At 61.1% G+C, this 19,865-nt stretch overlaps 1 protein-coding gene across 12 annotated transcripts; it reads right to left on the bottom strand.

The window, feature by feature from the left end:
- Positions 1-1,053: 1,053 nt before the first annotated feature.
- On the bottom strand, positions 1,054-17,227 carry CIB2 (calcium and integrin binding family member 2). 12 transcript variants are annotated; one of them, XM_045804447.2, is made up of 6 exons: positions 16,906-17,201; positions 12,601-12,635; positions 5,491-5,629; positions 3,918-4,065; positions 1,788-2,046; positions 1,054-1,697 (listed from the first exon to the last, which is right to left on the bottom strand). In XM_045804447.2, exons 1-6 carry the CDS (start codon positions 16,954-16,956, stop codon positions 1,676-1,678), a joined length of 654 nt encoding a protein of 217 aa, XP_045660403.1. In that variant the 5' UTR covers positions 16,957-17,201; the 3' UTR covers positions 1,054-1,675. The 12 variants fall into 12 exon arrangements, with proteins under 12 accessions (XP_045660403.1, XP_045660404.1, XP_045660410.1 ...); XM_045804448.2 differs by having other exon boundaries at positions 1,851-2,046; positions 16,906-17,194; XM_045804454.2 differs by having other exon boundaries at positions 1,851-2,046; positions 5,518-5,629; positions 16,906-17,192.
- Between the last annotated feature and the right edge of the window lie 2,638 nt (positions 17,228-19,865).

Below are 19,865 nucleotides of genomic sequence, written 5' to 3'. Positions count from 1 at the left end.
CCGGGCCTAGGGCGGCCGTTCTCCCATCGGGCTGAGACCCAAGCCAGCTCCCGTCCCGGGTGCCCTCCCAGCAGCGGGGGGCAGAGGCGTCTGAGGCAATGGTTCAGGCCCGGAGGCGCTGGGCTCCCAGGAGCGGCCCCCTTGGCCCTCCTCTACCCCCTGCCTTATCACAGCCTTGCCACGTGGGCTGGCCAGGCCCTCATCCAAGCCCTCTGTGCTGCGGACGGGGAAACCCAGGCCCGCAAGGAGCAGCAAGCCGCCTGAGCTTACAGTCAGCGCGAGCACACACCCCAAGCCTGGCTGCCTGGGGTCCGCCTGGGACACGCTCCCGGGCATTTCTGGAGCCAGCCGGTGGGCGCGGACTGCCCATCGCTGTATGACCAGTTCACCCTCCCACCAGTCTTGGCCCCGAGGGCCTGCTCGGAGAGCTCCCACTAGGCCCACACAGCGGCTCTGGACGCAGGCACCCACGTGTCCCCCTCTCCGTGGATCCCCGTACCCCAGGCTCCTTCCTGCTTTGTCCCACTTCCCCGCGTGTCCCCACCTGTGTAAGGGTGAACAGTTGGTCTGCTGCTCCTGCCCACGGCCTCCACGCACCAGAGGCGGAAAACAGACTGACCGGCCCTGGAGAGCACCGTGGCCCCACCCCTCCTTCCCGTGTCCGTCGACGGCCTTGGCCCGGCTCACACCTGTAGGGGAATCTCCCCTTAGCAGCCTCCCCTCTGAAGAGCGAGGCCGCGAGAGCCCCTGCCTCCCAGGGGCCTTGGATTGAGAGCATGGCAAGCAGCTCCCCCATCTGACTCGTGGTTAGCGCTCTGTAAATTCTCACCACAATCACTAATGTCATGAGGACAGTTTCCACCTACGTCCCCTGCGGGGGTCACCTGGAGATTCGGGGTGCCAATGTGTCTCCCTCTCAAAAGTACAAGCATTGAAATAAACGTCAGGAAGCAGGAAGGCAACGCTTGACCCAGAGGTGACCCACCAGCGGTGGGATTTCAAGGAGCAGGAGAAAGGGACCACTGAGCACGCCTTAATGTCGGCAGACAGAGCACAGGGACATCAAAGTGCTTTACTGCTGGGAATTCACAAATGTGTGGACAGCATGCACCAGTGAGAATTCCACATCTTGGGGGGTCAGGGGGTGGGGTGCCCAGACCTCAGAGCCAGGGATAGGGACAGAGCCCTTGGCCCACTGTCCACACAGCTTCACATTGGGGGGGTTGGGGGAGGAGGGGACCAGGCGGGGCTGGGGGGCAGCCCAGCTGTGGGTTTTGGAGAAAGACTGCATAGCTTGTGAAACCTTGTCCTCTTTCCATTTTCACTTCACCCTGGGTGACCGGGACACCTGCCCAGCCCTTGGGACACGTCCCAATCCCCTGCCCCATGAGGTCTCTGCCTTCCCCTCCCAGTGGGGCCATTTCTGACGGGGAGAGGACCGGGGTCTGGGGGCTCGGGGGCACACACGGAGGGCCTGTGGCGGGGCCTGGGAAGGGCCCTGCTCCCCACACCCGCCTTCCCTGGTTAAGGATTTTTTGCTGAAAGGGCCAAGGAAATGTTGGTGGGTCTAACCCCAGAGGCCGCAGCCTCTTTTCTGGGCAGCTTGGAGGTCACGCTTGTGTAGACAGCAGAGCCAGACGTCGGCTTCGGGGCCCCTGCGCCCTCGGCACTGTCCTCAGATCCGGATGTGGAAGGTGCTGGAAAGAGAGGAAGGGCCCCTCAGCAGAAAGCCCACTGGCCCTGGCCCAGGGCACACCCCTCAGGAGGATGCAGAGGACACAGCTGACCTCCTCTGGGGAGGGCAGGCGGGGGGCCCGGCCGTCCCTGGGGACCCTAGCCCCAGGCCACACCTGAGGAAGTCAGGGGCCTTGGCAATCATGTCCTCAAAGTCCGCGAAGCCCAGCTTGCCATCGCCGTCCAGGTCAGCCTCCTCGATGACCTTGTCACACACAAGCACCACCTCGTCCTCGTCCAGCTCCGACTTGGTGAGCCGTGCCAGCGTGCGCTCCAGGTCCTCCTTACAGATGAAGTTGTCCGTGTTGAAGTCTGCAGGCGGTGGCAGGAGGTGCTCAGGCTGGCGCTCCCCTGACGTCCCACCCCCGGTGCCCAGGCCCAGGGGGAACAGCACCTCAGATGAGCCAACATTCACCCCACAGGAGCCCGTGATGGCCGTACGTACAAACCTGGTCCGAGACCCTTCCAGGTCTGAGTCTGAGGCTTGGGACACTGGGCCCTCCTGGCCACACCCCACCATGGGCCCTGTGCTCTCTGGAGCAGAGGAAACCGAGGCCCAGGAAGGCCAAGCCACTGAACTAAGGTCAGAGGGCTGCTCGGAGGGGGAGCCAGGACGCTGACCGGGCCTGTTTGCCACGAAACCCACCCCCCGCCCACAGCCACGTTCTCTCCACTGCACCACGCGGCCTCCTGCAGGCCCCCTGCCAGGTGCGTGGTGGCCAAGAGACGTGGAAGCCCCCGGAGAGAGGCCCAGGCTGGTCTCCGTGCACACAGCGGGCCGCGTGATTTGATTCCACTTGGCAGAAGGCACTCCCGCTGTCCAAAGCACAGCCACACGGCTCTCGGCAGTGACCGACACCCTGCCCCCCGCTTCCAGCTCCGCTCCCAGATCGTCCCCCCACTCGTCTGTCCAGCAAATTCCCATTCGTCCTCCAAGTTTCAGATCGAACACCCCCCGAGCCCCCACAGCTCGCTGCACCCTGACATGAACAGCACGATGAAGAGCGTGGCGGCCAGAGGGAGCGGCAGGCGCTCCGCCTCACGGCACCGCCTACATGAGCCAATCGGCCCGTCCAGGCTCCTACACGGATGAAGAAACAACAGTCCTGCAGAGGGCACGTGACTGGAGGCACACCCCCGGTCAGGGCTGGACCCCGGGGTCCAGCCCCTTGGCAGGCACCTGCACGGCCCACCGCCACACTGGGCCGTGGAAGCCCCCAGGACAGGCATGGGTGGGATTTGCCTGCGCTCCCGCAAGGGTGTCCCGCAAGCTCTGCGGAGACGTGCTGGCTGACTGGCCAGCTGGATGCCGGCGCCCCTTTCATGTGAAGGAGCCGAGGCCCAGGAAGGCGGCTACTCTTGCCGCAAGTCAGGCTGCGACTCTCCCCAGCACCAAAGCCCGTGTTTTCCTTTCCTGCTCTGTCCCACAGCCGGGGCAGCAGGGAGCCGCGATGGCCCCGTACCAGTCCCTGCCTGCCCCCCCATGCCCCTCGCTGGAAGACGACAGCCTGCCCCTCGCACGATGCCCCGCACGCGACGCCAGGGGTCCAAGACTGGAGGGTGACGGGTGCAGCGGGGAAGCTATGGGTGTGAACTGGAGGCACAGCTCGTGCAGCGTGGACTCCCTGCTTCCGTCCTTCTGATGCACACATACAACGGGGTGAAACCAGGCCCCTGAAAGCGGCACAGCAGCTACAAAATGAAAAACTGTGAGAGGGCCCGGAGCCACAGGCTGGTCAAGTAGGTCTGTCATGGCCCCTCTGCCAGCACGGGCCCAGTTCCTCCCTGGAACTTGGTGTCCCCACGGGAGGGCAGGCCAGATGCATGAAGTTCTCTCCTCTGATGGCTGGCGTGACCGTGGCCCTGGGAGCCCCGCTGCCTGGCCGAGGCGCCCTCTCCAGCCCCTGGCCCCTGGCTCACACGTCCAGAATGCAGAACTGCCCTGTCCCACCCGAAGCCTGCAGCGGCCCCGAAGCCCCGGTCCGAGCTCCTTGGCCGGCTCCTCCCAGCCTGACCTGTGACCTCCTTGGGCTCACACCGCCTGTCTCACATCCTCAGGAAGCCTGGCACCTCCTTGCTGCTCCGTCCCTCAGGCATACCCGCCCCCACTGTGGTGTCCACGGACCCCTCAGGACCCCGCATCCCTGAAAACCGCCCCCCGCAGTCGCCCTCCAGGCCCGTACCGTAGATCTTGAAGGCATAGTTTGCCTTGAGCTCCCGGGGAGCCGATTCGCACAGCACGGAGAACATGTCCACAAAGTCGTTGAAGGTGAGGTTCCCCTCGCCGTCCTCAGAAAAAGCCTCCACGATCCTCTCCTTGAAGGGGTTCTCCTGCAGCAGACAGCCACAGCGGTCCCGTGGGTGCAGGGTGACCGAGAGCACTCGAGAGAGACCGCTACGACCCATGCGGCCTCGGACGGGTGAGCTAAGCCCTGTGAGCCCCCACGGCCCCTTCTGCAAAGTGCGAATGAAAACTGGGCCCGGTCAGCTGCTGTGTGAGGAGCTGAATAAAGTGTGATGGGAGGGAGGGGTGGGGCGATGCGAGGCCAGGCGCCGGGGTTCCTCGGGTTTTGTGGCTCAGACGAGCACAGAGCTGACAGGGCCAGGCCAGGGTCGTGGGAGGCAGAAGTGGGGCCCCCAAGGCTCGGAGAAAGGGGCTGGGACAAGTGGCAAGACTGGGAAGGCCTGTCAGAGGCCAGGCCATCATCACCCCAGTCGGGGCTCCTGCTCCGGGAGCCACACCCTCGACTCCATCCTCTGATCCCAGGGCTCACTCTTCCTGGAGTCCCCACTCCAACTGGGCTCGGCCACCCCCACTCGATGCCGGGACACGAAGGCTCAGAGACCACACGCGTGGTGACTGCCAAATTGCCCCACGCCCCCGCAGTGACCTCCGGACCAGGGCTCAGGCCCCTCTCTAGGCTGGTGGACACCGGCCAGGGCCAAGCCTGCGCCTCACTGTCCCTCGGACAGAGGTCACAACCGGGACACGGCCAGAAAGGACGCCACGTGGTGCCCTGACCCCGAGTCACACATCCCGGGCCTGGAGGGGGCTCCTGGTCAAGTCCCATGCACGATGCAGTTGTGCCCCAAACGCCAGTCTCCCTACCACTGGCGTGCACTGGATGCCTTACGGGCAAGGAACTCACGAACAAAACTTTCCTGTCGACATACCCGTGGTCTGAGGCCCAGCAGCATCCGCTGGAAAACAGAATCTCGGCCCCCACCACCCAGACCCACTGGCCCCAAGCGGCATTCTGACAAGACTGGCAGGTCCGAAAAGGGAAGGTGTGCATGACCAGGGGTAAGAGGAGAAAGACAGACGAGGCAGAGACAGAAGAATCGTCTAAAAAGGCAGACGAGGGGCGCCCGGGCGGCTCAGTGGATTGAGTGTGGGACTCTTGGACTTGGCTTGGGTCACGATCTCAGGGTCATGAGATCGAGCCGCATGTCGGGCTCTGTGTTCAGCATCTGCTCGTCCCTCTCCCTCTGCTCGTCCCTCTCAAGTAAATAAACACAATCTTGGAAAAAAAAAAAAAAGCAGACAAGTTCGGCCACGCAGAGCCAACTGGCCATTTCACGAAGGGGCAAGAGATGAGCGCAGCCCCTTATGCAGCCCCCACACACGAGTTCAGAGAGCGCAGCGGAGCAAACAGGCCCAGAGAGGTTCAGTGAGCCTCTCAGGGACACACAGCCGTGGACGGTGGAGCCGGCCTCAACCCAGGTCAGGGGTGTGCTGCCTGCGCCCCAGCCCACCTGCCCGGCAGCAGTGGCCTCTCGTACCCGGAGCTCCGGCATCTGGGTGATGAGGCTCATCGGCACGTGGACGACGGGGCTCTTCCTGTAGTCCATCGGGACGAGGTTGGGGGCCAGCTCGTAGAACCGTGCATGCAGCCTGGAAAGGAGGCAGAGGGGAAGGGCTGGGGGGGTGCACCCCCGGAGCCCCCAGCGGCCGATGCTGTCCCCCTGCACCCCAGCCTCATGCACAGCACACCCCCCCGTGGCCCTGGCTCTGCCCAGAGGGTGTGGGACCTGTGAGGGAGGCCGGTTCCGCCCAAACCCCTGTGCTGATAACCAGGTCGTGTCCTGGCTCTGTACCGCACCCACCGGGCCGGCCCCCACCCCCAGGGGTCTGCAACCAGGCCTTTTTGTGTTCCCTTCGGGGCTCCCATAAGGGCCTTCTAGGTGCCAGGCATGTCACCTCATTTAATTCTGCCCATGGCTGTGCAGACGGACACACTGTGGCCCCACTCACAGCTCAGCAAACCGAGGCCTGAGGAGGTTCAGAGCCTTTGTCCAGGACCACACAACTGTCGGGGTCCGTGGCTGGAACGAAGGCCTGGACGTCCAGAGCAGGAGTTCTTCACCACCGCGCCCCAGTCCTAAAGCTGCCAAAGCCCGGGCTGTCTGCGGCCCTGTCCCCAAGCCAGGCTCCGAGGGAGGTGTCTCTGGAAGAGCTGCCAGCCGCCCCCACACTCACATCCACAGGAAGCCCTGCGAACAGGCCCCCGGGCCCTGGGCCAGATCCCCAGCTCCCTCCCACCTCCCCACCTCTCTGGGCAGCCCAGCGCTCAGGTGGAGGCCCCTTCCCGGCTATTCGGGCCTTTTCTGCCCTGTGCTCCTTTGTTCACACCCCTAACATCCCAGACAATAGCCCCCCGACTCCCAGCCCCAGACAATTTCCACTTATGGGGGAGGGGGTCAGGGGCTGAGGCAGGTACCCTGCCCAAGGTGAGGCCCAGGATGGTTGGGGATGGCATCAAAGTGGCTCCAGAGCTCCTGGCCCCGCCTGCCCTGCTCCCCCAAAGCCAGGTCTTCTTGCAAGTGGCTGACCCTGGGGCAGGCCCATCAGCACAGCCCCCAGCCCTCTGCTGCACAGCGTGGAAGTCCATGCCTGGCTCACACAGGGGACAGCAGCCCCATCTAGTGAGGGCTCGCTCTGTGCCCCGCTGTGGGTCAGTCCCCCATGTGGACGACTCAGTGTCACCCCCAAACCACCCCGAGATGCAGGTGTCACCCTCTCCACTGGTTCAGGGGAGGAAATCGAGGCTCTGAGGAGTAAGTGCCTGCCCCAGCATACCAGCTAGTGAGTGATGGGGCAGGGACCCCAACCCAAGGCCCTCCAGATTCCAACCATTTGGCTCCTCCCAGCCCATCGGCACCTGGCTGAGAGCGCGTGTGGGGCACACACAGAGCCTGCTCTGTGGCCACAAATTCCCGTAAACATCCTGAAATCAGAAGGAAGCCCCGTGGCTTAGAGACAGAGCTGGAGGGGAAACAGCCAGAAGCCTGTCTCCTGGGTGGGAGCGGGTGAGCAGACAGCGGGGTGACAGGACCGAGCCGGACTCCCCACCAGGGGGCATTCAAGGCCTTTCTTTGCTCTTGGTTTCCCCATTACTATCCCCAAGCATGGAACTGGGGCTTCCGAACCACGATTTATGCAACTGGTCTCCTGTACTTGACGGGTGTGTTTAACTTCCGTTACTTACCCGCCCCTCCCACCCTTGACCCTTGCTGGGGTCAAGGACATGCTGGGGTGTGATGCTGGGTGCTCCTGGGCATCACCTGACCCCTCCGAGGTCGCGTGGGGTGGCTGCAGCCTGAGCTGGACGTTAGGTGGCGGCTGGAGCCCACACCTCACTCGCTGGTGGGCTGACCCATGGGCGAGTCAACTTCCCTATCAGAAAATCAGGATCGTCCTACTGTCCTCACGTGTGGGGGTCAAAGAGGATGGCATTAGGAAAGCCGCCTGGCCCTCAGCTGCCTGCCTGTCAGGGGCACCCCGCCAGGGAGAGGAGCGCAGGGCTGGCAGTTTGGCGTGTCTCCTGGGGTGGGAAGGCCAACTTCTGCCCTGACTGTACGACGAAGGGACATGACAATTTTTTTTTCTTTTTAGGAAAACTCAAAGAGAATTTGGAACTCTGAATCACCGTGAGAGAAACTCCAAATAAGGAAGTGCATCCGTGCTACCCCACTCCCACGGCACGGCCCTGCTGAGTTCACAGAGGTTACGTAGGAGCGGGACTGGCCCCTGTACTGTGGGGACTCCCCGTTTATTTCAGAAAGTTAGCAAGAACCCTGCCAGCTAAACCCAACGGGCAGCATCCAAAAGGGACCGACGGCACGCACACACACAGAGCACACATCTTGTAAAACACTGGAACATCAAGTCCAACGGGACTGGAAGATGGATGCATTCGGACCACGTGGGATTTCTGCCGGGAACACAAGGATGTTCGAAAATCTGTGACTACAGATCATTATCGACAGATAAAAAAAATTTTTTTATTAACTTGTAGCTGAACTTATGAGTGGATGGTTGTGGAAACACAGGCAAACCCGCAAATATGGACGCCGTATTGACACCGATGGCACCCGCAAGGTGGGGGCGGACAGGAGCGAGAAGAGGGGGCTGGCTGCCACTCCCGACTTCACCCACTGCCAAACGGCTTGAATATCAGAGAATTTATTAATACAAATAAGTATTTTTAAAGTATTAGTTTTTATCAGCAATAAAGCTTAAAATCCTTAGTAAAACAGAAACCAAAGGCTACCCTACCTCACATCGATGCCCAGCACGACACTTAAGCAGTGACCTTCCAGAGACCCCAGAAACACGGGATGCCCGGGGTCACCATCACCATGTGGCACCCACCTGGGAGCACTGCTCACTGTGATCAGGGAGGGAAACAGGCAGTGATGGAAATATTGGGGAGGAGGAGACAAATAATTTGCCAAACCCAAAAATAATCAGTTTAAAAACCATTCGAATGAGAAAGGGCTCAGCAACCCCTCTGCACAAAATAGTTTTCTACGTACCAGCACCAGCCACTCAAAAATCAGATAAAAACCCGATTAGCAATAGAAAAAAAAAAAAAACCCAAAACCCACCAAGGCCCCCCAGAACAACAAGGTATAAAATAAACTCCAAGTGTGTAAAAAGATAGGAAACACTTCGGTGCTGGGGTAACGGCCTCCATTTTCCTGACTGGAACCCCGCAATGGCGACAAGCATGTCTTCATTTTTCTGCACAACGAACACAACCGTAACCGTGATGTGTAACAGGTCACCAGAGAACTTGCCGCCCTGACCGGGAGTCAGAACACAGGCAGGAGAGTGGGGACAGCCCTGAAGCGAGGGCCTCTGGGGGGGTGTCTGCGCCTCGGGTGTGAAAACAGTTGGAAGGAGCAGCGGGTCAGCTCGGGGCGCAGACGAGGCGCATGTGTCTGGGAGGAGGGCCCGTGACAGCACCAGAAATCACTGGGGGCAACGGGCTCTTCTGAAGCCATAGACTGGGTGGTGGTCCACATTTGGGCCTCGCTCACACGTAACAATAATTAAATTAAAATAGTGATCCAAACCGTCGTTGCCAAAACGTACAAATTAGAACAGCGCGCGTGAAGTACCTGGCTCCGCCCACAGCAACAGCGCGGGAGCAGCTCCTCCAGGAAGCGGCCCTCCCACGGGGGCTGTGTTACTTACCGCGTGTGTGGCCTGCCTGGGACGGTCCGCGCGTGACCGGGACAGAAGACAACGATACAAGAGCCAGAGTGATGGAGCGGCTGGCGGGGTGGACGCGGGCCGGGGGGATCAGCAGTAAAAGTCAAAAGCCTTCAAATGTCTATACCTTTGATCCAGAAACCTGCTGGAATGTACCCCGAAGAAACCACCCCAGAGCTGTGGCTACGGTCGTGGCGCGAACTCTTAACGGCGGCGAGAACACCTGCGTGTCGGACTAAATGAACTAAGGACGTGGCCAGAGCATTTCTTTCCTCACCTATTTTTTACAGTTTGTCTAAAGAAGAGCAATTTTAAGCAAATTATGAAACAACACGATACGATTTTTGATAAAGGCACCCAAAGGGACAAAACGAGGTTCTATACATAGAAAGGCTCATAGTTACTATCTCCGAGGGGCAGGACTACAGCTCACGTGCTGTCTTCTCTTGGCTGGCTTTGTTTTCGAACTTTTCTGTCGTCGTCATGTATCACAGGACATAAAACAGACCAGACAGAGTCCACAACAGGTGGGCAAACCAGAGCACAACAGAGTAATGCATAGGCGAGCACTCTGGGGCGCCCCGCACCAGGCTCGCTGGGGGCCGGGGGGGCAGAGCCCATCCTTGTGCCTGTAGGAAGAGGGCTGAGTGGGGGGCTGCCCACTGAGGCTCCGTGTGGGGGTGGAAGAGCCATGCCCTGGGTCCACCTGGGGCAGGGGCGGCGGTGGTCATCTACGACCCCAGGCTGTAGAGAACTGCTGCTCAGGTTTCCGCCCTGTCATGTGCTCAGTACTCGGGGTGCTGCTCAGCAGGTGCGGTGGGCCCGGGGGCAGCAGCACTGGCAGGCCCTTGGGAGGAAGGCCCTGGGTCTGGGGCCGGGCTCTACTGCTGACCCGCTGAGCTGCTCCTTGCCCCTTGTCCCTTGCCCTCTCGGGGCTCTGGGCCACAGGTGCCCTGCCTGGCCCTGAGATGTGACCAGTGGAGAGGGCTGCCCCGGCAGGGGTGGTCAGGCCCTGTACGTCCTGCTGGCCCTTGCTGGGGCCCAGAGAGAAGCGGCCAAAACTGGAATGGAGCTATCACGTTATTCGAGACAGTAACCCCACACGCTGCCTGCTCTCGCCACCCTTCCTGCGGGCACGCGGGTGGGCCACAAAACCGCGGGTGGCCCTGTGCTGTGCTGACCACCACTGTCGCCCTGGCCCTCCCAGCCACAGGGGCTGGTGGGGAAGACCGCTCCAGGGAGCACTGCCGTCTCCACAGTGCTCCCCCGCATACCCCTGGGCTCCTGCGCCCAGGGGGCTATACGCCACCTTCCTCCTGACAAGACCACTTTGCAGAAGCAGCAGCGCGTCTGGCCCCTTGGGTCCCGTGAGTGTTAACACTGTGGCAGAGCCTGAGTGGACCAGAGCAAGCAGCAGGGATCAGGAGGGGCCATCCAGCTGCCGGGGGGGGGGGGGGCGCTTTCCCCGTTTGGACCCCAGGCCTGCTCTGGGCTCTGGGCAGAGCTACAGAGGCTGGGTGCTGAAGGGTTCAGAGTTGGACAGGCCAGGGCTGTGGCGGGGAGGTCTCCCCATCTGCCATGGAACAAGGGACAGCCCCAAAGACCTACCATGTGTAGTCTAATCCCTGGCCTGGCCTTTGCGCCACCCTTCCCCCACGGGCAGCCTTGCTAATCTCAGGAAGACCACTGGAGGTGGGGGTGGGGTGAAGCAGGCCCATGTCCTTGGCCCTGCTGCTCCGAGCCCAGAACGTTCTCTCAGGGCCAACTTGACGGGTCCTCACCCGCGCGATCCTCCAGCACTCACTGGCAGCTAACATGTGCTGTGCCCAATGACAGCTCGGGGCCCCCGGGTCCTGGCCGACCTCAGCTCCTCAGGGAGCCGAGCACCTGAGCCATGGGCCCCCAGAGCCCCCAGGATGCTGTAAGAGCAGTGGCGTGAGCATGGGGGTGGCAGGGGCGGGGGGCGCTCACGAAGCAGATGACCGTGGGGGTGGGTGTGAAGGGTGTGCAGGAATGCGGTGGGCAGAGAAGGCGGACAAGCGGCTGCCAGGTGCTGGGGACAAGCTCTTGCTGCCAGAGCAGAAATGGCCACGGGCCTTGGAAGCCAAGCGGCCTGGGTGTGGCCGCCGTGGAGGTGGGGGCTCCCTGCATAGAGAACAGATGTGGCTTGGCTTCCATGAAGGGCCGTGCCATGAGCTCTGAAAGGGGAGACATGCCACAGCGAAGACACCGGCAAGGGCTGCTGTCGCAGTTCTGAGTGCCATCCTGTCCAGATGGGGACCCCATCCCATCCATCACTCAAGCCACAGACCAAATCCCACGTTCCAAACACCACGCCCCAGTGTTCCTGCCTGTCAGCCACGCACGAGGAAGGTATCATGGTCCCCACTTTACAGGAGAGACGGAGGCTTGGCGAGGTTCACAGCTGGTCCAAGCCCACCGAGCCAGCAAGCGGGTGTAGCCCCAGTCTGCTGAGGCCACAGCCTGGGGCCTGTGCCCCCCACCCTGCCTCTCTAACGTGATGGACGTGGGTGTCCCCGTCTACCCAGTGGACAGGCTGGAAGAACAGCCTGGGCACAAGGGAAAGGATGCTTCCTGTCTGAGCAGAGTGGTCAGGACGTGACAAAGCTCAGCTCGCTTGGGAAGCTGTTCCAGGGCCCACCCCAGCTTGCCCACCGACCTCCGAGGAAAGCAGTCCATTACCTTGCCGGCTTTTAATGCCCCCTGGTAGCTGGGGCCAGGTTTCCTGGCTCACTCTGTGGTCCCGGGGCCTAAGATGCCAACCCCCCTTCGTTTCTTCCATCAAAACCCAAAGAAAGGGCTTGTCCTGGAAAGGGAAGAGCCCCCGGTGGGCAGCTCAGGGGTGGTGTGGGCACACAGGCCATGGCCTTGACTTCTGGACCTCCCAGGAGCAGGAGGACATCAGAGCCAGAGCCAGAGGGCCGTCAGGAACCGCTGGTCTACCAGACAGGGAGCCCCTAGTCCGACAGCTCCCAGGACATGGTGACAGAGCAAGGGGCCTGCAGTCAGAGGCCAGGTCTTGGGCGCCTGGCTCTGTGACTCTGGCCAACTGCTAAGCCCCATCTGCAAAGTGGGGATAAAAGGATTCTCCTGTTACAAGGTCACAGTGAGTGTTAAATGAAAGTGTGTCTGAAACCACCCACCATAGCGCCTGGCGCGCAGGACGGAGAGGCTCGATTTCTGGCAGAGGGATGTGGGCGCAGGCGGGGGTGGGTTCTCAAGCTCACGGCGGCCGGCGCTCACGGATGCTCTTCCTCAGTTCCAGCTAGCACAGCCAGCCCACGCAAGGGCCCCAGCCCCTGCCCCCATCCCAGCTCCGAAGGGTGAACAGAAGCCACACTTACTTGAGGATGTCCTTCTTATTGAAGAAGGTGCAGTCCTGCAAAGGGAAAACACACACACAGTCCCTTGCAAGTCCCAGGCTCCTTTTTCCCTGGGGACCTCACAGACGCGGCCTGGGGCAGAAGGCTCACTGCTGCCCCTCCCGCCCTGCCCCCGCCAAGAGCAGCTGCCTCTCGAAGCTTCTGACCTGGCCCAGGGCACTTTGTGCGTGGTGCTGGGGAGTGTGTTCGCGGGCAGGCGGAGAGGTCAGAGACAGATGCCCTGCGGGACAGCAAGGAGAGGGGCTGGGAGACAAGTCAGGAGTAAGGGCCGCAGGGCGTCAGCTGCAGGGCTGTGCCATCCACACTGAGTGCCCTGTGGCGCTGCGTGCTGTGCATGCGGTGGCTGAGGGCAGCAGCCCGTGCAGAGACGAGAGTCCCAGGACCACGGGCGGGGAAACGCCAGCACATACCTGGGATCTGAAGCCGCAGGAGTAGATGAGGTCACATAGGGAGGCTAGTGGTGTGGGGCAGTATGGGGGAGGAGGCCTGCGGGCAGGCAGGGACTGGTGGCATCTGGACAAAGCAGGGGCGGAGGCTGCTAGGGACCCTCAGGCAGGTGTTTCTCAGGGTGGGGGCAGCACGCAGGTCCAAGGTCACCAGGTAAAACACTCATCTCACATGCCCCGCCTTTGTCTGGAGGGCGGCCTGGTGGTGTGGCTGCCATGCCAGGCCACGGGGAAGTATGAAAGTTGAAGGATCCCAGCAGTGAAAGGCTTTTGTGCTCATCCCCGCTGTCTGGCCTCTCTGCCTTTGCCCGCTGTGCCGCAGGAGGGCAGGCAGCCCCTTAGGCTCTGTAGGGCCCGGAGCCTCGTGGGGCAGTGTGCTGAGCAGAGCTGCCCTGACGAGGGGCCCACGGCTGCTGCCCTGGACAGGACCTGAAGCCACTGGGCACCAGAGCAGCTGTACCCCACGCTGAGGAGGGTCCCACTGGGCGCCTGTGGGAGAACTGAGGCGGGGCAGCTGGTGGGAACCTCCAGGCACCACAGAGTCGGTCTGTCCTTCTGAGCCACATGCTGCTACCCAGGAGATGGACGAAGAGCGCTCACGCTGCCTTGCCCTTGTGGGAACCTTGGGGCTTCTCCTGGAGGGCTAGGCTTTGCTGTAGGCCATAGCTCCCCTCCCTACCAAGCATGGACAGAGAACGCCCTGCCCTGCAGGCCTAATACTCAGACCTGTGGCTACTGTGTGGACTGATTTCCTCAAGTCCCCAGAAACCTAGAGAAGGCCCCAAAGGCCGCCCAGGTGAGTGTTCCAGGTACAGACCTCCCTCGGCCCCAGGGCAGGCTCTACGGCCTAAGGGTGCCCAGTGAGAAGGGCCAGGGCTCTCCCAACCAGCCTGGTGGGGGTGCCAGCATCACCATGAACCGGGAGAGGCCCTGGCTTCTGCTCTCTGTCCCCGTGGCCTACCCTCTTTTGCTATCCTCTCTTCTCTGCCCTGGGTTGAAAAGTAAAGATCTGGGTCTTGACCAAGGGACCTACAAGCAAAGATGTGAAGTTTCTCACATGACCCTAGCTCCTTATCAAAACCACTTCCATCTGTCCATGTCAATGGTCCTCAAGATGTGGCTCCTGGACAGGCAACACCCAGTTCCCAGGCTTCACTCCAGACCTACTGACTCACAAACTCTGGGGGTGGGGGCCGGGAAGCTGCATCTTAAGATCCTCTCCTGCAGTGATGCTAACACTTGCGAAGTGAGTGAGGGCCTCAGCTCTAGACCAGATTCACCTGGGGAGGTGTTTAAACCTCCTGTGCCCTCCACCAGCCCCAGCCCCAGCACCCCCAGCCCCAGCAGCCCCAGCAGCCCCAGCCGCCCCAGCAGCCCCACGGGCCAGATCCATTAAAGCAGAATCCCTGAGCCTGGAGCCAGGCGTCAGAGTTCTCAAAGGTACTCTGATGACTGCAACGTCCAGCCCAGGCTGAGAACCACACCTCGACCAGGCCTGGTCTGTGGGGGCTCTGATTATCCAGTTTTGGTCAGTCCTCATCACTAGCCGGGGGGGGGGAGCATTATCTCCCCATTCTGTAGATGGGAACACTGAGGTTTAGTGAAGTTGATAGCTTGCTCTTAGCTGCACGTACAACCCAGAAGGGCTGACCGCAGCGTGGGCCTCCGGGCTTCTTGACCACGGTCCACTGGTCTTATCTGCCTGGAGCTCCCCGCAGGAAGACAGCTCACGGGGGATGAACACGGCAGGAACCTTAAAAGCTTCTCAGGGTTCTGAGGAGACTGGTGGTGTTGGCAAAGGAAAAGGTTTCACAGTCACATTCAAATTCTTGTCCTGCTTTGGAGCCTTAGGTGGGTAGAGGAGAGGAGTCCCCAGGTGAGTTACAGGACTTGCTCGTAGCAGAAAACAAACGTGGGCTGCCTGAGCGCAGAGCAGAGAACAGGGCCAGGGCATCAGCGGTGGGTTCTGGGCAAGGCAGGGAGCCCTGCTTTGGAGACCTCGGGATCTGGGGGGATGGCTCCAGCGATCAGGAAGGCAGAGAGTCTGCAGAGAAACCTGAACTTGGGAATCACTAGCACCTGCGGAGGTGGAGGGGGAGGGGGAGGTGGCTGTAACTGGGGCCCTGGCTGGCTGGCCAGGAGAGGGAGGGGGACTGGGGCTCTCAGGTTTCCTGCGGACGGGGAGGGGGTGTAGCTGGCTGTAACTGGGGCCCTGGCTGGCCAGCAGAGGGAGGGGGACTGGGGCTTTCAGGCTTCCTGAGGATGGGGAGGGGGTGTAGGTGGCTGTAACTGGGGTCCTGGCTGGCAAGGGGCTGGCTGGACAGCAGAGGGAGGGCGACTGGGGCTCTCAGGTCTCTTCAGCTCTTTCTCCCAGCCTGCCTGGCTCTCGAGGGAGGGTCAAAACCCAGCCCTGGGCCTGGCCCCGAAGTGTAACCCAATGCCGGGCTGGTCTGAGTGGAAACCCAGGCTCCCACCCCCACGGGGCCCCCTTCACTTCTGAGCATAGTCCCCTGCCCCGGGAATGCCTCTTCTGGGCCTGCACAAGTGCTGCACTATCTCTGAACCTTGCAAAGCAAAACCCTTCTTCCCTTGTGGTGTTCCCTGGCCCACTAGGGCCCTCCTCTAGAGCTCGCTGCAGTGTGCACTGCCCCACACTGCCGGCGGATCAGAAGCCTGGCCAGCCTCCAAGACCAAGAGCTCACACAGGCCCTGCCCCCAAACAAACACTGAGAGCCTTGGGTTTGAGCCCTCACTGGCGCCTCAGCCTTTGTTTACTCTTCCGTGCAATGGGGCTGAAAACCACCACACTATCACGGCGCCCGTCCCACTGCCTGGGACCACAGCAGATGTCCCGTGACTGTGGCTCCCTGCGCCTTCTCAGAGCCTCATGCGGTGCTGACAACTATTACTGACAGTCAGGGTTTCGGAAAAGGGGCCTTTATTGTACCTCTGCCCACATCAGAAGACTCCCACGTCCAGGCCGGTACCAAAATCACTACTGGTGAAGGCGGCAGGCAGCCTCACCTCTCCCACAGCACACTCCACAGGGACCACAGAACAATTGGGGGATGAGGCATGGCCTTGGGCCTTGAAGGAGGAAGAACGCGGGCACAGGGAGGGAGGAAAGAGCCTGGCGTGTCATGGTTGCTGTGGATAGTCGGGGTGGCTCCAGTGGACAGGGCAAGGAAGGGGCCTGGGAGGCTGGCCAGGGTCCCCACGGGTCAGGGCTGGGGCTTCATCCTGCACCCGCGTCCTGCACCCACCCGCAGGAGGGCTTTGGACTTCTGGTCTGGACAGTTTCATGGCTCTGGAGGGAGGAGGTCCTAGAAGGGTCTTAGGGGATGGCTGCTGAAGGGCCCAGGAACTGGGAGATGTGGACTCCTATCTGGCCTGCCTCCTTGAGGGAGAGACCCCTACGGGTAAACAAAACACCCCCAACTTAGAACTGCATTTGGGGGCAGATGCACCTCACTCCCGACCCAGACAGGACAGGACCCCACTCTCCTGGGCTGCTTCCTGGGATAGGGAGGGGACCTTCCCTCTAGCTGGCGTTTAATGACCCGCCAACTCCGTGCCAAGGCGGGCGCTGGGGCAGGTGGCTGGGGAGGGGGTCGCGTCCAGCCTGGGGCCCAGAGCAAGGAGGCCGAAGGCGGGCGAGGCCGCCGGCGAGAACTCCCCACTGGAAAGCGCTCTCAACGCAAGGGTGGGGAAACTGAGGCTCGAAGTCACGGCCCAAGGTCACGCTTCCAGCTGAAGGCGGGGGCAGGGTCTGCAGCCCGCACGCTGCGCGGAAAGCAGGGGAGGGCGGGCGCCGGCTCACCTGGTAGTTGTCCAGCTGCTCCTCCGTGAAGATGGTCTGCTTGTTACCCATGGCGGCCGCCGCGCCGGAGCCCGGGCGCCGGAGCCCGAGCTCGCGGCCACCCGGACCCGCCCCGCAGCCCCGCAGCCCCGCGGCCCCCGGAGGCGGGAGCGCGACCGCGAACCGGGCGGGGAGAGGCCGGGCGACCCCGCCCCGAGGTGCGGCGAGCCCACCCCGTCAGGGGCCGCCAACTTCCCGCCGCCGAGGTGCTGGCCGCCCTCTTCCCGCCTCCGGCCGGGCGGAGCCGAGACTTCCGGCGGGGCGGGGCCTGGACCGCTAGAGGGGCGGAGCCAGGACCACCAGCGGGGCGGGGCCGGAACTTCCGGCTGGGCGGGGCCTGGGCCATCAGCTGGGCGGAGTCAGGACCACCAGCGGGGCGGAGCCAGGACCACCGGCGGTTCGAGCTGGGACTACCAGCGGGGCGGGGCCGGGACGCCCAGCGGGCCGGGACGCCCATTGGGCCGGGGCCTGGACCACTAGAGGGGCGGGGCCGGGACTTCCGGGCAGGAGGAGCCAGGACCACAAGCAGGGCGGGGCCAGGACCTCTACACGGGCGAGGCCAGGACTTCCGTCTGGGCGTGGTCGGAGCCGAGAGTCCCCCGGCTGGGCGGGACCAAGGCTAATGGTAGGCGGGGCCAGACTTCTGGCCAAGGAAGACCGGGGCAGGGTTAGCGAGCATTTGGCCTGGCGCCCCTTCACCGGGGCGGGGGGCGTCCGCGAGGCGAACCCTGGACTGCGGTACCGGCATCCAGGTCTGGCGGCGCGACCTGGGGCCGGCCCTCCAGGGCACAAGAGGTGTCAGTGAGCTGGAGGCCCTCCTGGCCTCTGGCCACTGCCTGGGTAGGGCATCTCGGGCCCTCGGGGTCTCTTAGAGAGGCGGGCAGGATTCGCTAGCCTTTCTTTACATCCTTAGGTACAGACGTGGGACTGGAGAGGGCTTACAGTACTTACTGTGTCGAGAGAAGTGGGACAAAGGCCAGGAAGTTTTCTTGGACTTTTAAGCAAATGCTGAAGACTGCAGCAAATAGAGCCACCAGCAAGTCCTTTCAGGGGTCCAGCCCATACATGTGTTATAGCTAACCCCAGGACAGCTGATTCTACTGGTATCATCTGCATTGTACAGGTGAGGAAACAGGCTGAGAGCCGTTCAGTAGCTCGCCCCGGGTCCCACAGCTGGGAAGTAGCAGACCCTGGGCTGGACTCGGGTGCTAACTCAGCCCGCTGTTCCGCACCTGGACTTCCATGAGCTCAGGATGTTATGCTTTAAAATAGGTGGTTTGTTTCTTTAACCACTTGGGAGGCTCCACTCCCAGGGTTTCTGATCTAGTAAGTCTAGGGTGGTCCAGAATGTGGGGGGGTCTAACCAGGTCCGAGGTGATGCTGGTGCTATAGGCCCCGGACCACACTGAGAATCACTGCTGGAGGTTAGGGGTTCCGATGGGAGCAGGGGTCCCTCCCTCTTTGACAGATAATCCCTGGTGTTTTTACATTTTCCTGTTTGGGGTTTCCCAACATCTTGCCACCTTCAGGTGAGAACAGAAGCCATCACAAGCCACCCTGCTCAAATCCCAAGAGTCATCAGAGGCATAATCCATTGCTATGAGAAAGGCGGGAAGCAATTCAGAAGCCCAGGGGATTGCTGACCAGCCTTCACGTGTACTGGACACGTGTGATGGGGGCCTCCTCCGCAGGAAAGGCGGCAGGATACGTGAGCACAAATTCAGAGAATGTGGAATTTTAGAGCAGAGAGCCTGCGTGAGATTCTCTCCCTTGTTAGAGCTGGGGAGACGGAAGCCCTCGCAGACCAGTCACAGGTTTTCCTTCTTGCTCTTGCATTGCACATTGCCCAGGAGCAGGCCAGAATTCTGTGCTCAGATTCGGCTCCTCCCATGTGTTCCAGGTAGAGAAGCCAGCACCTCTACCAAGAGGACTGTGTTTTCAGTTCTGGGATTCTGTCTTCCTGGGAGATAACTAGAAGCAACCCACCTGAACATCCCCTTAAAACCTTTGTGATCACGATCGCCATTGCCCTAGAGGAGGCCCTTCCTGCTGAACCATTACAACAGTGCAGTGAGGAGGGGCAGGTTACATCCCACGTTACAGCTGAGAAATGCTGGGCTCAGAGAGGCAGAGTGACCTGCCCAGTGCCACCCAGCTAGGAAGGGGCAGCAGGAAGCTCTCACCTCATTCTCTGATTCCAAACCATGTGCTTCCCCGCCTCCCAAATGTGTGTTTGTTTGAAGGGAGGGTGGACAGAGGGAGAAATAACAAACATCGATTACCTACTCTGTGCCCAGGATTGTGCTGGACGCTTTACATTTACCAAATATGATTCCATGAACGCCTCTTAAGTCTGTAGAGTCGGCATTATTACCCATCTCATGGGTGAAGAAATAGTCTCTCTGCTGGTATTGGGTAGGTTTAAGTCTTGATCACACTAAGATGGGGACACGTGGTTACCGCTCTTTAAAGGGGGCTAACTCCTAGTCGACTGCAGTCTTGTAAATGATACAGCACGAGAAGGGAGTGCTGAGAGGTCGCTGAGGATCCCATGGTGGTGCCCGGCACTTTGTAAGCACTCATTAAACATTAGCTTTTTCATTTACGACTCACTCCATAAAGTTTATTTTAAAATTTGGAAGGAAAATAGGAGGGATCGATGCTACGGAAAGCCCAAGGAGTGAACTTGATAGGAGGTAAACCGAGTGAATACAGTAAAACATTAATCTCTCTCCTTTCCCCTGTCCTTCCTCCTTGACTAGCTCTTCTTCTTTGTGATGAAATGTCCTTGACTGCACGTAGTTCTCTGAAACTTGGAGTCTGAGGGGATCTTTATGGTGGAGATGGAGTGTCCTGGGCCTGAGGCCTGGGCAGGACATCTTCTGAAGTAAAGATGCTCCCGGCAGACCTGTCCTTCGTCC

The sequence above is a fragment of the Ursus americanus genome, chromosome 28 (assembly GCF_024610735.1).
Source record: "Ursus americanus isolate L20-20 chromosome 28, mUrsAme1.1.p, whole genome shotgun sequence".
In the NCBI taxonomy this organism is placed as follows: Eukaryota; Metazoa; Chordata; class Mammalia; order Carnivora; family Ursidae; genus Ursus; species Ursus americanus.
The sequence above is the reverse complement of the archived record's forward strand: the minus strand, read 5'-3'. Positions and strand labels throughout refer to the sequence as shown.

Excerpts from the sequence above, each read along its gene's own strand:
- CIB2 (XM_045804445.2), bottom strand. The coding sequence starts at position 16,956 with ATGGGTAACAAGCAGACCATCTTCACGGAGGAGCAGCTGGACAACTAC. Across the intron at positions 5,630-12,600 it reads AATAAGAAGGACATCCTCAA|GCTGCATGCACGGTTCTACG; the intron begins GTAAGTGTGGCT and ends CCTCCTTTCCAG. Across the intron at positions 3,427-3,917 it reads CTATGCCTTCAAGATCTACG|CTGCTGTGCCGCTTTCAGGG; the intron begins GTACGGGCCTGG and ends TTCATTTTGTAG.